The 15875-nt window shown below is 37.5% G+C and overlaps 1 protein-coding gene across 3 annotated transcripts in view; it reads right to left on the bottom strand.

The window, feature by feature from the left end:
• Positions 1–15875, bottom strand: part of LOC110164476 (membrane-associated guanylate kinase, WW and PDZ domain-containing protein 1) — a 55311-nt gene that overhangs the window by 30303 nt on the left and 9133 nt on the right. For all 3 annotated transcript variants that reach the window (XM_055166150.1, XM_055166151.1, XM_055166152.1), the window contains exons 2-3: positions 10029–10318; positions 5585–5701 (exon numbers count right to left, since the gene is read on the bottom strand). In XM_055166150.1, the coding sequence (XP_055022125.1) occupies positions 5585–5701; positions 10029–10308 (397 nt within the window). In that variant the 5' untranslated portion in view covers positions 10309–10318. The remainder of the gene's footprint in view (positions 1–5584; positions 5702–10028; positions 10319–15875) is intronic.

Here is a 15875-nt window from a genome sequence, read left to right as displayed (position 1 = left end):
GTGTTAATTACCACAGATGCTCCAAATGGTAATTGGGTTTTTTGGGATAATGTGCCCCCTGTGGAGAACCCCATAATAAAATTTATCACTAATTTCAGCTTTAAAGTTAAGATGCTGTTCTCTACTACACACACACACACACACACACGCCCGCACGCACACACACATGCACACGCACACACATATATATATATATATATATATATATATATATATATACATGTATTCTTGTTAAGCATAACTGTAACACGTCTATGAAATCCTCTATGCAATCTCTATCTCTATCTCTATGCAATCTAAGAGTTCAGTGGGGCCAAAAGAAGATTTTAGGAATTTGTTTTGATCAGTATCAAATCTCACAAAAATAATTCAAAAGGATTATGAACTACTACAACTATACTAATACTATATTTAAAAAAATTGTTTCTATGGTTGACTGTGATTTTTCTTGCAAGCACTACATTACATTATATTTGCAATTTTTATAAAATAAAATGATCGAAGATTCAAAGTTCACATTTTAAACGTGTCCAGAATAATTGCCAAAAAGACTGAAATAAGAATGGACAAACAAATCACATTTCAGAGCATGTTTGTACATATAAACTACAGGGTTAGCCATTTTATGCAAAATAAGATCATATTTTCTTGTTTGTGCAGAAAATTATCATACTTCAAATATTCCAGCCTTTTGCTAACTGTGTCCATTCAAATTGCAATTTTGATTCAGTTGCGATCAGTTTTGCAACCCTAATGGCTTCAAATACATCCAGTGTGAAAAAGTACATTTGTCAGCTGTCCCAGTCTTGAGCCCTCGTGAAAAGCTTGACTTCCTCTCCTCTCATTAGATCCTGTCTGCTGCTCTTTTGATTGGCCACTATCAGGCGCCACGCCATCTGTGATCACCTCCACTTTGCACTGTGCACAGAGCTCCACATCTGCAGGAAATAACCAGTCACCCACAGGTCCACTCTTCATGCCTCAATACAAAGATTTACCGCTATCTATTTTTAAATAAAGATCTCATGGCGGATCTACTGATGACTTTTGACATGTACGTAATTCTTCTCTCGCCCCAGGACTCCTGAGGCTTCTCCAACTGATGTGGCATGAGGCAGGCTCTCATTATCTATGCGTCCTCTATGGAGAAATATACGGCATGTCAGCGGGAGGGAAGAGGGGAGAGAGAGGGGGGGTATTGACATGTTCCTCATCTCCGTCGGTCTCCGTGGGCAACGCTTACTGATCCCCCGGGAGAGGCCTGAGATAGGGATTGAAGAGGTAATTACGCACACGTCCCATCAACACCCAGAGAGGGCTGTCTGTCAAAGTCTGGCCTCACAAATACAGCTAACAATGACATACAGTTTGGGAGGAAGAACCGCTGAATTATCCCAATGACGAGGTTTCTTATCTGAGTCATTCCGAAGACAATTAGAACAGTCTTTTATAGAGCCGTGACATTGAATCATTGAAGGGCACATCCACAAATGGTTACTCAGATTAGAAAGCTGGAGTTCAGAAAGCTAATTTGAAGTTTGCTAAATCTGATGATTTTTTGGAGGGACGGAGTTGGTGACGAAAAGATGCACACGTAACTCCCAGATGGAAGCATTAGCCGGAACTTTTCTATCAAATACAAAATATTTCCATATGAAATTTGCAAAAAAGAAAATACATGAATGCTGAATCTTATAATTGTTAGTGTCTTTTGAACAGGGTTGAACAGGTCAAAAAATTTAAAAAAAAACTTTCCTCAGTAGTTTAAGAACAGTCTTGTTCTATATCAGAACTAGTATTATTATTATTTTGGGTGTTTTACTGTAAAATAATAATAATAATAATAATAAAATAAAGTTTATTTTATTATCATTGTGGTATCAAAATTGGTAGCCTTTTCCTTAGTATAGAAATCAAGTTTGAAATTTTAGTGCACTACTTGCGATTTGTTTTAAGAGTCACTGTAGATTCGACAAGTGGCTATGGAGCCAGAGGCAGAGAGAGTGTGGAAAACTGAATATTAATTGTAGGCTTTTTGATTTTTGTAATTGATTAAAGCTACAATAGTAATTACATTTAAGTTTGATTAATTCCACAGCCCTATAGAAAACTTGTTGAAAAGCTCATTGTAAGTTTGCAATTTCAGATTTTTTATGATGAAAAGAACGACCACATAAAACTGCAGAATGCCACTAAGGCCACCACTCTACCTCTCCTCCTCCTGTTCCCTCTTTGGCACTGAGAGCCTCTTGGTTTTAATTTAATTCCCCCTCCAGATTATTGATACAGTAGCCCGCATTCACTTAATTCAGCCATTCATTTCCATTTTTATGCGCTGCTGCAGCCCTCTGACGGGCCTTTGTAATGATATTTCTTGCATCAGAGCCAAATGCAACATCACAGCCTCAGTATTTTCAAAGGGACTCAGAGGTTGTTGTGAGCCTCTCCCTAAATAGCACCAAGCTTCAAAATGACGAATAAAGTATTTTCTGAAACCTGTTTACACTGAAACACTCTGCAGCTTAAATGATGATTGATTTGAAAGGAGACAGTGTAAAGTAAATGCTATAAGACCCCAACATCAAATAACAGCATGGTTCAGGTCATTTGCTTAAATGGGATGAGGTTAGAGGTGGGAAGAATGTCACTAGTGTTGTCACCATACAAAAATGTATTAACAAAATTTTGATACATGATACTGATTCTGATACTGATACTACAATGATACTTTCAAACATTCTTTCTTTAGACAATAAATTTTCAACCTTAAATCTTAGTCTTTACTTTTATATTACCGTCTTATATCTGTTTAATCCCTCCAGGTAGTTTCTTTTAATTAATTAAACATTTTTAGCATCTGCTCAAATAAGTATCTAGTTTTGATAGTAGTTTTAGTGTAGACTCATATCTGATTTTTAAATGTCACCTACAAGATATTAAGAAAATTGTTACATTAAAGATCAGTATTTGTTACATATTGAAACCGTTATCAATTTATGTAAAACCAATAAGCTGCAAAAGACTGTATTTGAATTAGTAACTGACTTAATAGTTGTGGGCGATAGATTCTAATCAAAGACATTTTCACAGAATTTTTTAAGACTTTCCATATTATCTATACTTTCTTGTTGAGTACTATTGTATAACAACAATTGTACTATTGTACTTTATTCAGATGGGACATGGTTTGATGGCAGAGGACATCATGTGCATATGTGTGTGTGCGAGAGCGTGTGTGCATGTCTGTGCGTGGGTGCATATGTGTGCATGTATGTGTGTGCGTGTGTGCATGTGCGTGCGTGTGTGCGTGTGGGGGGGGTGCATGTGGGTGTGTGCGTGTGTGTGTGTGGAGTAGGGAACAGCATCTTACTGTCATCTCCAGCGGCTGAGAGGATTACAGAGGGACAGCTGAGCCTGACTTTGTTGTCACTCATTCCAGTCCTTTGAGACAGACAGTGGCTACAAAAGGTTACCTAAACACTGGGCCTCTAATGCAGGGAATACAATGTTATAGGATGATAAGGTGATCATTTAAAAAACATAATGTTTACAATATATTTAAAATATATTTAATGTATAATGACCATGGTTAAAACACTGCTGCTTGTATTATGTCTGGGACTAAAGCTACTACATTCAGAATTAGACTGGTGGCAGCCCAAGACCAGTACATACATATATATGTATATATATATATATATATATATATATATATATATATATATATATATATATATATATATATATATATATATATATATATATATATATATATATATATATATATATATATACACACACACACATATATATATATATATATATATATATATATATATATATATATAGATAGAGATGAGAGAGAGAGAGAGAGAGAGAGAGAGAGAGAGAGATCATGTAAATAATATAGATTATATCATACATTGCAAGTGGCTGTTTCCAGAGAGAAGGTGATGGCATGACTCTCTCGGATAGGAGGCAAAATTCTGTATTGATTAAGTGGAAATGGAAAAAGCATATGTTAAACCTGACTGCATATGGCAATGTTCATTATTTTTTGAAACAACAACCATATTCAGCCAATACTAAAGAAATGTATGCGAAATGTGCCAAGTTAAGATTCAAACTGCAAAAATATTACTTTATATTCAAGTTTGAAAATATATAGTTTACTTTTAATTTTACTCTTAATTTTCTCTTTTTTGCATCCAGATATATCTCCTAGTCCTGCACAAAAACATGGATGGAGACTGGCCTATCTTTGGAGCCTCCTCTGAGATTTGACCTATGTCTTGCCCCATCACTGTTGTGTGCAGGAGTGGCAGACTGTCCTGCATGACCTAGTTGCTGGACTCAAGACAAGATTAGACCACATGGAAACAACATGGTTTAGGTCTAACCAAACAGCGAGTGATCTTTCTTTCAATAAACCAATAAACAAAGACAAAACAATATAGGCAACGCATGCTGGTAAAAGAACAACTATAAAACCCCCTGAGCTTGGTCAAAGTCAGTATGACCCAAAGTTACAGTAACATCACAGCGTAAGGATTAAGATAGTGACAGATGTAGTTCAATAGGCATTGTACTATTGCTTAACCCTACCACAGAGACAAACAAGAAATCACAAATTAGGCCTGAATGATTTGAGAAAATATATAACTGTGATTTTTATACATATTGATAGATATTATATAACGACCAGTGTAACAGTAATAGATTAATTGCAATTCTATCAATGTATCATTCAACAGATTTTGAACCAAAGTTCTGTTTTACAATGTAGACTATGGGGATAAATCACTCATTTACCAGAATAAAGTTTAGGACATGCTGTTAATTATGGTCTTTATGCAAAAGCAGCAATCATTTTGGAACTTAATATTCAGTGTGTTTCCATGAGATATTATCATATCTAAAACCTACTTTGAGTTCAACAAGCATATACTGACATGCATGTTATATATGCATTTGCATGTTATATGCATGTTTAGATCTATTTATACATAGACTACCAAAATAACACAGTGAATAGCTCATATGTTGAAAATATCTGCTAATGTCTAAACGTACAGCACTTGAGAAATTGTCCTTTTCACACAAACACAAAGAGGAAAAACCTGCCCAAAGTGCCTTCAGAGCAAAACCTAAATATTACCTAGGGGTGAACTTGATCAGCTTGTTATCCTCTATGGGCAATTAACTCAAAGGATATGTGTGCATAGATTTACAAACAAATCTGCTATCGCAATCACCAATTAACACCACGACTAGCACCTACTACCAACCAAGATGTGTTAACTGCAGTAATGAGGCTTCTGAAGCAAGGTAAACTGGTTTATAGTTTATAAGAGACGATTCAAAGATTGAACATGTATTTACTAATGAGGAATAAAAATAGTACAACCTAAGAAAATTTGGCCTTCCAAGTTCCCCGATCTAAACCAGGTCTAAACCAGTTCTAAACCAGGTCCATGTAAAATACCAATAGAAAGGCCTGCTAAAGAATTTAAACAAGCCAGAATAAAGATTAATTTGGCTTATATGTTCTACAAATGAGAAAGGAGTTATTTGGTTTACTCACATGGTACAGCACGGAGGTAGAGGTTTTCTCTGATCACCTGCTGGAGCTGACTGTCTACTGAACCCGGTGTGAAGCATTTACTCAGAAACAAACGCAGATCTTTACAAAATGAGGAGCCTGGAAAAAAGAAACAAAACATGAGAAATAAATGAAGAATGATCCAATGTCGCCACCGTCTCAAAGGAAATTACTGGGATATACCATACATGCATTCTTCCACATCACACATCCTGAAAGGTGTTTATTGCTACATGGGTTTCAAATAGTGCCCACAGGAAACCCACCCAGATTCAGGGAGAACATGAAAACTGAGTGAGAAACACAGGACTACCCAAGCTGTCAACTAGCTAAAGAGTGTAGAGGAAATATACTCAATGAATATACCAACTTCTCTATAAGAAGTAACTCGGTTACACGATTACAGTAATTTGGTACAGTGTTTGTCCATTGATCAAAAGGTCCGAATCCTGCTCTCAAACCTTTTATACTGAGCCCACCCAAAATAGCTGGCAACCATCTTAAGACCCCCACTACCTTCCTAGCAATATTAGGGTTAAAATAATGAAAATGATTCTAGTGAAGGTGTATGGATTTAAAAACACAGTGGAGCACTTTCTGTATTACCACATGACATCACTTGGTGGAATTTCAGTTCAGTGATTTCAGTTTGAGAGAGAAATTCATCCTAAATCTGTGAATAAAACAAAACAAAACTCCAGGTATGCTTTTGATGAGGAAACAACATTATATCATAGATCAGAAAATACTGTAACATGGGCCCTTTAATGTAAAGCTCTTTGGATGTAAAAATGTGCTGTATAAATGTGATAATTTATTAATATCTAGATTTTTCTTCTGGATATTTCCTATGAAAAAGCTACATTATTCAAACAAAAATCACCACATCGCCATATTCTGATGTGACGACTACCAATTACCTTCATGCATATACATCATGCATACATAAGAAGAGAGTGAGGTTAATTGCAGCAGACACAACAGTTGATATGGCCAGCACAAGGAGGCAGATCTGATACGGGGGCTTCCTGTGATCTCTTAATATAATTTCAGGAGCTGTGTGGCTGATGACAGGTCACTTGCTGTTATAGATGGGCCCAGAGCCGCTGCAGCTTGTCACCGTGACAGACGACCACTCAGTGGTGCTTCCCCTGCCGGCCACCCCCCACAAGGTGCCCCCCTGCCCCCTGTCTGCTCCTCCATGTGCCAATACGCTGTGGTATTAAAGTGAGTCACAGTGGTAGAGCTATATTATGGGAGGCAGAGGGCTACACACATGCCCTGTATTGCTGGTCCCATATGGCCGCTGTCTATGAGATGGAATAAATAGAAACATTGGGTAGTCTGTGGGGAACAATAGCTTCTGTTCACTCTATTATAAACTAGATGCTATTTTCTGCATTATTAAGGTAAATATTTCAAATTCTTCAGGCTGTATCAACTTGGATCAAAGGGCAAGTATGAAGAATTGTGTTTGACCAATGCTAATACTCATGTTTTAAGTTCATCATACAGTCTATTGAAATTTGATCAAGATAGGGGCTGTTACATTTCTGTTGGTAATAGGTGTCTTAGCCTACGCCAGCAGATGTATAATAAAACCATAGCTAAACTGGACTGCACCAGACTGAATGGATAACACTATCACAATGTCTTGAGGGTTCATGTCTTCTCTCTGATTACAACTCTGGCATCATGCCTCTTTTCTTCAACTCTTGGGCTACTACAATTTATTCTACAACAATATGGCTGAGCAATTCATTGAATTTTAATCAAGGTTAATGTTCAGTCATTTCTAAGTGTCAAGACAGTTAAGAAGTTAGATTTAAAAGTGAACTATTTTCAGTTGGTGGGACTATGGTACAAGCGGATTAAACAATGACGAACAGAGTTAGACTGATTTAACGCACCGGCGTGGAGTCTGTAACGTGACGCGGATCATTACTGAAATAATAGACCTGGACACAAGTACATGAAATCAAGCTCAACAATTGTGAATTTTCCTAAATAACACTAAAAGGCACACCATTCTTGACTAGCCTGTTACCTCCTTCTCTGCACTTATGTGGAGAGAATGGGTCTTGCATTAGAGCGAAGAGACCTGTAGTATGTGTGTGAGTGAGAGGATGTGTGATACAGCAACCTGGTGCGTGTAACCATCCATCACTGTCTAGGTTCAGGCAGTCAGGGCTGTCCGAGGAGGCATGGGCAGACTTCAGGAATGATAATACATCTAACAGTGGGCGGAATGGGAGCAAAGGTCTCCATTTACACCCCTGTGGCCAAATCAGCTATCAATCTCGCAGGCAAGGCCATTGGGTGCTGCGGTTAGGTGACACCCACATGACATATTGCTCTGTTCGGAGTCAACAAATTCATCCGTTCCTCTGTGCCCCCCTGTTCTAAACATCAAGGACCCTGAGAACCTGACAGACAACTATATCGTCACCCTCATGCGTCATTTGTCATGGCTGGTTTTGACCTCCTCGCCACATATTGACAGTTCGCCTTGACACTTGTGGACTAACTGACCAAAACCTATCAACAGAACAAGCACATAATTAATAACCAGTGGATTGTTATAGAGTGACATATAAGGCTCAATTGCTTTGACAAAAATTGTTTAAAATTTTGAAAAATAGAGCTGTGTGTAAATATTAGGAATGACAACATTACTCAGTTAAAGGGCCTATATTGCACTATATTCTGATTTATGTTATAATGTTTTGTTATAACAAACGTACCTGATGTTTTGTATTGTTTCATTCACATATGTTTAACACACAAATCCTGCATATTTAAGATGTGTCCTTCTCTCAAACACCTGCCGTAATACAGGAAGTGCTCCACTGTGCTTTTTAAACTCCATATACCTTCACATGAATCATTTGAATACTTTCAACTCTGGAATTGCCTATCTCTACTGAAGTAAAAGCAAAAGATAACTGTAACTTGAAAACTACTGCGTCATGACACGACAAGGTGGAACAGAGCATTTTGAGCTTTGGAGATTTAGACAAAGTAAATAATGCAGGATTACTCAAACATGTCTAGAATTATTAATATTTGAGAGCTGACTGAAACATGAAAAGCTAAACTAATACAAGAATCGTGTGCATTAGTGTATCAGTCTAAAGTACAGGATTAGCCATTTTTCAATCAATAAGAACTGATATTTTGTTGTTTGCAAAGGCCATAATATTACGTGAATAATTGCAGCCATTGAGATTTGCAAATCGTGTTGATTTAAATCACGGTTTTGAATCTATTGCGATTAATCTTGAGGTTTAATATATGGATGCCAACTCGACTGACTGGGGGAACAGATTGTTTTGGGTGTTGTCTGATGAGGCAAGTGCAATGGTGTGCAACAAGTTAAAGTGTATGAGGCAGGAGGCAGGGAATTAAAATTGAATGCATTTTCTCAGGCAATGTGCACTGAATAAATTAAACCAGAGGAAGTATGCAGAGTTTCCCCACACATTTTCAGAGGGTAAAAGGTGTGATCTGCAAGTAACAGTTCAGTTGCTTTTACATTAGCAGCATATCAGCAACCACTTAAAGCTTACTAAGTCAAATTGTTTTATTTACTATAAAAACTATAACCACAAACACAATATTTTTATGTTTGTAATGATTCTGATGTTAATATTATGAGTTAAAGGGTCTATATTACACTATTTTGTGATCCATGTTATAGTGTTGTTTCTTCATAAAAAACATACCTCGAGTTGTGTTTTGTTTCGTTCATACATTTAACACACAAATCAAATGCAAACACTTTGTGATGTCATCTAGTAATACAGGAACTGCTCCACAGCGTTTTAAACTCCATACAGACTATCACTAGAATAATTTGGATTATTCCACACCTGGAATTGCCAATGTTTACTGAACTAAGTAGCCATGAAAGCTACCACTACATGACATCACAGGGTGGAACAGAGCATTATTAGCTTTGGAGATGTAGAAGACTAATAATAAAGGATTACTCAATCATTTGTGAATGAAAAAAAAAACACAATTCTAGGTATGTTTTGATTATGTAACATCATTATAACGTGTCTTAAACTCACAAGAATCAATTTAGTGCAATATAGGTTATGGCTATTAAGTTTATTCCATAGAGAAATTTCTCCTCTACATTTGGCCCATGTAGTTGTCTGGCCAGTCAAAACCACATGCTTTGACAAACTTCCGAACCGTATCCTGTCTGTCAGAGGTAAAAGAAGTATAATTTTTTTCTGGATGATACAAGAATATTTGAGATCTGGAGCTATGTTTGATCAGGGCCAGGTTGGTTAGTCACTACCTAACTGGGGGGTTAGATTATTGATTTTAAGTTAATGAGGGAAACAAGAGAAAGCCCACTCAGACATAACCTATCAATGTGCATTCTAGTTTTAATAGTGAAATGAGTCCATACCTGGTGGGACGGTCTTGATTCTTACGGGATGCGGGCAGGTGTTAAGCACCCCTCTGACATCTCCCAGCGTCATCCCGAGCACAGGTGTCCCGCCAATCTCCAGAATGATATCTCCCACTGTCAGGCCTCCTCCTGGTGCCGAGGTGACGAAGGGGAACTCTCCATAGTCTGCTCCTCCGCCCACTGAAATCCCAAGCTCCCCCGATGTTCCCAATAGCGGGACAAAGCTATCCTGCACTTTGGACCGCCAGTGCTGCTTCTTTGTCACCGTTTTAGACATTGCAAAAGAACTGTAAAGGAAGTACAGAGAAAAAATAGAGAGTGTGAGACAAGCGCATGTGTCAATTAGGGAAGCTAGCTCAGTGAAAACATGCTGTGACTTTATGCAAGAAAGGTGTACCGCGTTTTTTTAACCTCTGGCGGTTGGATGGGGTCTAGTTGGGAGGGGAATGGGGAGAGAGGTGAGAGAGGCACGGGCTGATACAGTGCATTGGCAACTGAGATGTGTAAAAGTCATGAATTATTCCAGCTCTAAAGGTTAGGCTACTTCAGCACTATACAGAGAGCTGCTTTTGTTTTATGCAAACAAGGTACCGACAATCCGAGTGCTCAAGGCTGACGCAGTATTTTTATGTAAACAGGCAACCAACCGAAGTGAACATTCCCACACATTTCCAGTCACAAGAAAGGAAAAAAATCGAGTTGGAGTCAGATGAAGACACGGTTCACTGAAAGCGTGCACACAATTTGACAAGCTAAAACAAAGCACCCAGAGCTGTGTGGTAGTTAAAAATCATTGGTAGAGCTACAGTGATGCATGTTGCTTTTAGCCAGACATCAATTTTATAGATCCACCTGCAAGACAATGAACAATTATCCTATTGTTTTCAAAGGCTGGACAGATGATTCAATTGTCTGTGCTCCTGTACTTTGTATGTATTAGCAAGGCAAGAAGCTCAGTCTTAGTTCTTCAGTTGTAGGAGACAGGGGGTGACTATAAATAATAGGGATGGTCAAAATATCTGTATCAGTTAATTTTTTTTTTTCAATATCAATGTAGATCCAGCATTTAGCATCAGTTTGTTCAAATCTGTCCCAGTCTCTTAATTTGTTAAATTAACTACAACTTAACAACAATTTGTGGGCCTTGCTGTAGAATTTCATATCTTGATATTGGTAAGAGGTTCACTACTTTTCAGTTAGAGGGTCTGCCACATTGTCTCCAGAAATTTCCACAGTATGGCCAGAGTCATAACTCAGGGGCAAGCATTTGACAGCACGACAGCAAGTTGCAGGTTAGATTGGTGAAGAGGAGAGAATGCTCACAGTAAGAATACATTTCTGAAGGTACTTTTTCAGCAGTAAAGCCTGTAATTGAATAAATGCATAGATAGATTTAATGCTATACGTAGAACATTCCAGGCAAAGTAATAACATCTCCATGAGGAGAACAAGCTGATGATGGGCCTTCCACCAGAAACGTTATGCAGTATTTCTTTTAAGTCAAATACACAACAGCAAGAAATATACTGGATATGGGTATGGGCAGGAAAAATCCATATGGGCCATCCTTTGTAAATAACATCCTTTTGGAGTGACATGCTTCATATGCAGCAGCAGTACTGGAGTGTGGGGACAAGCATGGAGCTGACACGGTGAAATCGGCTTTGATTTGTCAGAGATGTGACAGCAAAGACGTCCAGAGAGACCCACGCTGCTCCTGTGACATTATCACACACACTGTCACCTTGACGCTGTCGGCAACATGGATTGTACAGACAGACAAGGGAGCAGGATCATAAATGCAACATAAGCAAGTGGAGATAAAGTTATGCTACCATTATCAACATAAAATAAAGAATGGGGGGCCAAAATCAACAAAAATATCACTATATATTTTTTATCCTCTTATTTTTGCAATCAATCAAAATGTCAAAAATGACTATGTTTCACAAACTGTGAAAAGACTGCAAACTCCAAAAGTGCAGAAATATCACCTCATATCCCTGTTGGAAAGATTACACGTCATGTTTCTTTCTGTTCTGTTAATCAACTTTTTCTACTTTCCTTTCTATTACTTTTTATTATTAACAATAATAATACATTAGTCTTACACAGTGCTTTCCCAGTTGCTTCACAATATTGTGCATTATTCATTCTTTTCCATACTATATATTTCCATACTATATATATTCCTGGTAAGATACTATTGTACCCACAGCTGTCCTAGGGCAGACTAATGGACCGAGGTACTATCGGTCCAACCGACTACCATCAACACTCACACACACACCACATTCATTAGGGTGAAGTGTCTTGCCTAAGGACACATTGGCCAGATGCCACTGGAGTCCCTCTGTTGTAGCTGATATTCCCAGCAGTCTTCCAAGTAATAGTTAGGCCTAGTCTAATTTATAAAATCTGATGAGATCAGGCTTTGACAAGGATTACCATTGACAATACTATAGACTACATTCCTGAAGTTCTTATTCTGCATGGCTTCAAAATAACAATCGCAATATCTTGCAATAAATTGTACATTGCCTTTTCCTAATGTAAAGTACTACCAAAGACCGATCTAATTAAGTAACCTTTACTAACCAACAACAACCCTTATTATACAACAGTACTAAGTTTAATGAATGTAGCAGTGGATCATCTAATATCAAGTTGAAGACATTTTTGAATTTCTGTGTTTTTCTGTACAAGTACCAGTTGTGGAAGACCAATGCTGCTTGACAATGCATGCTTGAATTTAATCCATATAGGTCATCACTAATCCTACTTACTACACAAGTCATCAATTTAATTAAATGTAAAGGCTTATCAAGATCTAGTTTTCCTTTATCGATTAAACTCAAATAATCAAGAAAAAATGTAACAGAAACAGTCTAACAAAAATATGTAAAATGAAAATCATTATGTATAACAGGTAAGGATAAGTAGTCATATCAGTATTTTTTAACTACTCAATATTTGCTAACAATGCCTCTTCAGTTCTTCCTGCAAAAGCTGACTAGGCTAAAGTTGGGCAGATTACTCACTGACTTCCTCTTTACCTGAAAGCTAACCCATGTAAGCTCCCAAGACTTTTACTGATCTGCATTTACATTATTGACACGCCGCATTAGCAATTACAAATAGCTCAATACTTGTTACCAGCTCAATGAGGCTTAAATTTCGGGGACATGAACATAATAATGCACCAAACAGGGCCCCTATGGTAGACTACATGGTTTCTATAATAAGACAGAGAGTGACAGGATGCAGGACAAGTCTAATCCCTTTTTCTTGACTGACAGCAACTTCAAACTCATCCCTCGAACACTTCCTTCCTATTACCGCTTGACCAAAGGAGCAGAGTCTCAGGTGGGATTTTAATGTACAAAGGTTAGTGGCAATAGGAAGTAGAGAGGAAAGCTGATTTACGAATAGAAGATCCATGTGTTCTACAGCTGTGGGATTCTGTGGAAAGGTAAAACTATGAGAGCATCCCCTGTTTATGTTTTTTTGTCACTAGACTCGGTTCGTACTCAGTCAACCTGGAAAAATAACCATCTATTTACAAATTTACAAAATTGGGATCTAACCCATAAAATATACTAAACCCAGACTAAAACTAGGCACTAAGTTCAAATTAAGTAATCAAAATAGCTATTTTAATGGACAGAATAGGAAGGCTGTGATTTTAACATAAATCGTAAATGTTCAGCTCTACTAGGTACTATATTGATTAAACCAAGACATTGAAAGGACCAGGTCTAGATCAGCTCTAAACCTGTGCTGCCACAATTTGAGGACAACTTGTCTTACATGCAATATCTACTAATACTAATAATAATGAAGATCCTAATGTGTGTAGCAAATGTTTGGCCTATCATGGCATTCTCGCCTGAATCCGTTATTTTCTCTCCTGCTGTGAAACCTTCTGTGACTACACTGCTGACCTGATTTCTCAAATACTACTGACTATGGAAAAACAATACATAAACACCTTTTTATCATAAATTAGAGCTCGACCAAATTAATTAGACCATAAATTAGAGCTGTTTTTTTTTCCATGGCGTACCAGGGTCCTGAGTATGTAGGGCCAAATAAGATTGTCATCCTCACTTTTTTACCACTGATCTTTAAAAGAGCTATAGAGTCTGTATATACTTTTGTGTATACATGTTGGCCAAAACAAAACATCAACCTATGCTGGAGGTTAAAGGCTGATAGCCGATGGACCAAATAAATGCACCGACGTATTGGCCAAACTATCTTCTATCTCTAATATCAATACAGACAGTTCAATAACCAAGGGGGGTTGTTGTAGTAGGAACGTAATAGTCTCCAGGCATTATTCACATTTCTGACATCTGAGTAGTTCAAAGCAATAACCACAAAGCTAAAAATAAAACAAATGATTGGTAATATTGTGTTATTAAGGGCTTGTGTATGTCTGTGTTGTGTATAATGCACATCACAGTAGTGGATGTATCTGCTGTGTTGACCTTGTGCGTCTGATGGGGGTTTAATGAGGAAAGGGCTGTCAGGACCACTGGAACACACACATAGCCCCGAGTGCATGCCCCACCAACCGCTTAGAGCTTAGCTGATACATTCATAACACACGCTACCTGTGATCAAGTGGGCAGAGAGGATTAGAAAAAATATTAGCCACAACAATAGATTAAATTTGAAAACACTGACCTGTTGTGTGGGGGATTACTGATTGTATAACTCCAGACTAAGATAAACAATTACAATGGTGAGCAAGCATGTTCACTGTTGACCAATGAGCTGTAAAATTCTCTGACAATTGCATGCTATCAATTGGTTTTAGAATTGTTTGATTCTTTAATTCTAACATTTTCTTTCTCTGTTTATTGCTGACATCTTGACCAGGTCACAGCTTGCAGTGGGTCTTTTTCTTGTTAAGTAAATATAAATAAACTAAGATAAGTGATCAGCTAATGGCACCACATATGCTAACATTTATAGGAAAAAAATGTTTGTGCTGCATCTAGGAAACAATAAATAAATAAATAAAATAACAATAAATATGATATAGAAGTTTCTGAATTTGCAATGCTTTAGATGTCTAGTAACTTTAGGATAGGACTTTTGAAATATTAGAAAATAATGGTAATAATGGTATTGTGATTGAGATTTAGACCAAACTGATAATTATTTGCTAACCAATTAATTTATTTTCTAGCATACTTAGTTTGATAAAATTCTCCTCTAAAACAGCCAGGAATCCATCCAAAAACTACAGCATTTGCCAGGACACTTCATATAAACTGAAGGTTGACCAATGAGCTGCTATAACTTCAGTAAAATGGTGTCTCTTGGAAAATCAAGAATGCATGCTATGAATTTTGTTGTGTGTTGTAAGTTGTTCATTTCAATGTGTACAGCTTGTATCTTGACCAGTTCAAAGCTTACAATTGGTCTTTTTTGGGTTAAATAAATATAAATAAACTAAGAACATCAAGTTAACATCAACATCATTAGTTTGATAAAATTCTCCTCTGTAAGACCGCTATATGAAGAATCCACCATAAACTGCAGCCTCTCCCAGGACACCTCATAGATACTGAAGGATATGCAGCTCCACAAAAAGACAACACTATGGGGATTGTGACCTTTAGGCCAGCAAAGCGCTGACCATTGCATCCAGTCTCTTGTTTCACTGACTTCCTGTGGCCCAGCAGCCTGCACAGCCCTTCAATGTAACCTCACACCAGGACAGTCCGCCTATGGCCACACACACATCTTTTAACGTGAGGGCTTTTCATAGAGGTCATGTTTTTAATTCCAAACAGGATGAGTTTATTTCAGTGAACATAAAGCTATAAC

Source organism: Boleophthalmus pectinirostris, unplaced genomic scaffold (genome assembly GCF_026225935.1).
Source record: "Boleophthalmus pectinirostris isolate CB_2022bp ecotype Guang Dong unplaced genomic scaffold, ASM2622593v1 HiC_scaffold_8, whole genome shotgun sequence".
Lineage (NCBI taxonomy): Eukaryota > Metazoa > Chordata > Actinopteri > Gobiiformes > Gobiidae > Boleophthalmus > Boleophthalmus pectinirostris.
Note: the sequence above shows the minus strand (reverse complement) of the source record. Positions and strands in the feature narration are given on the sequence as shown.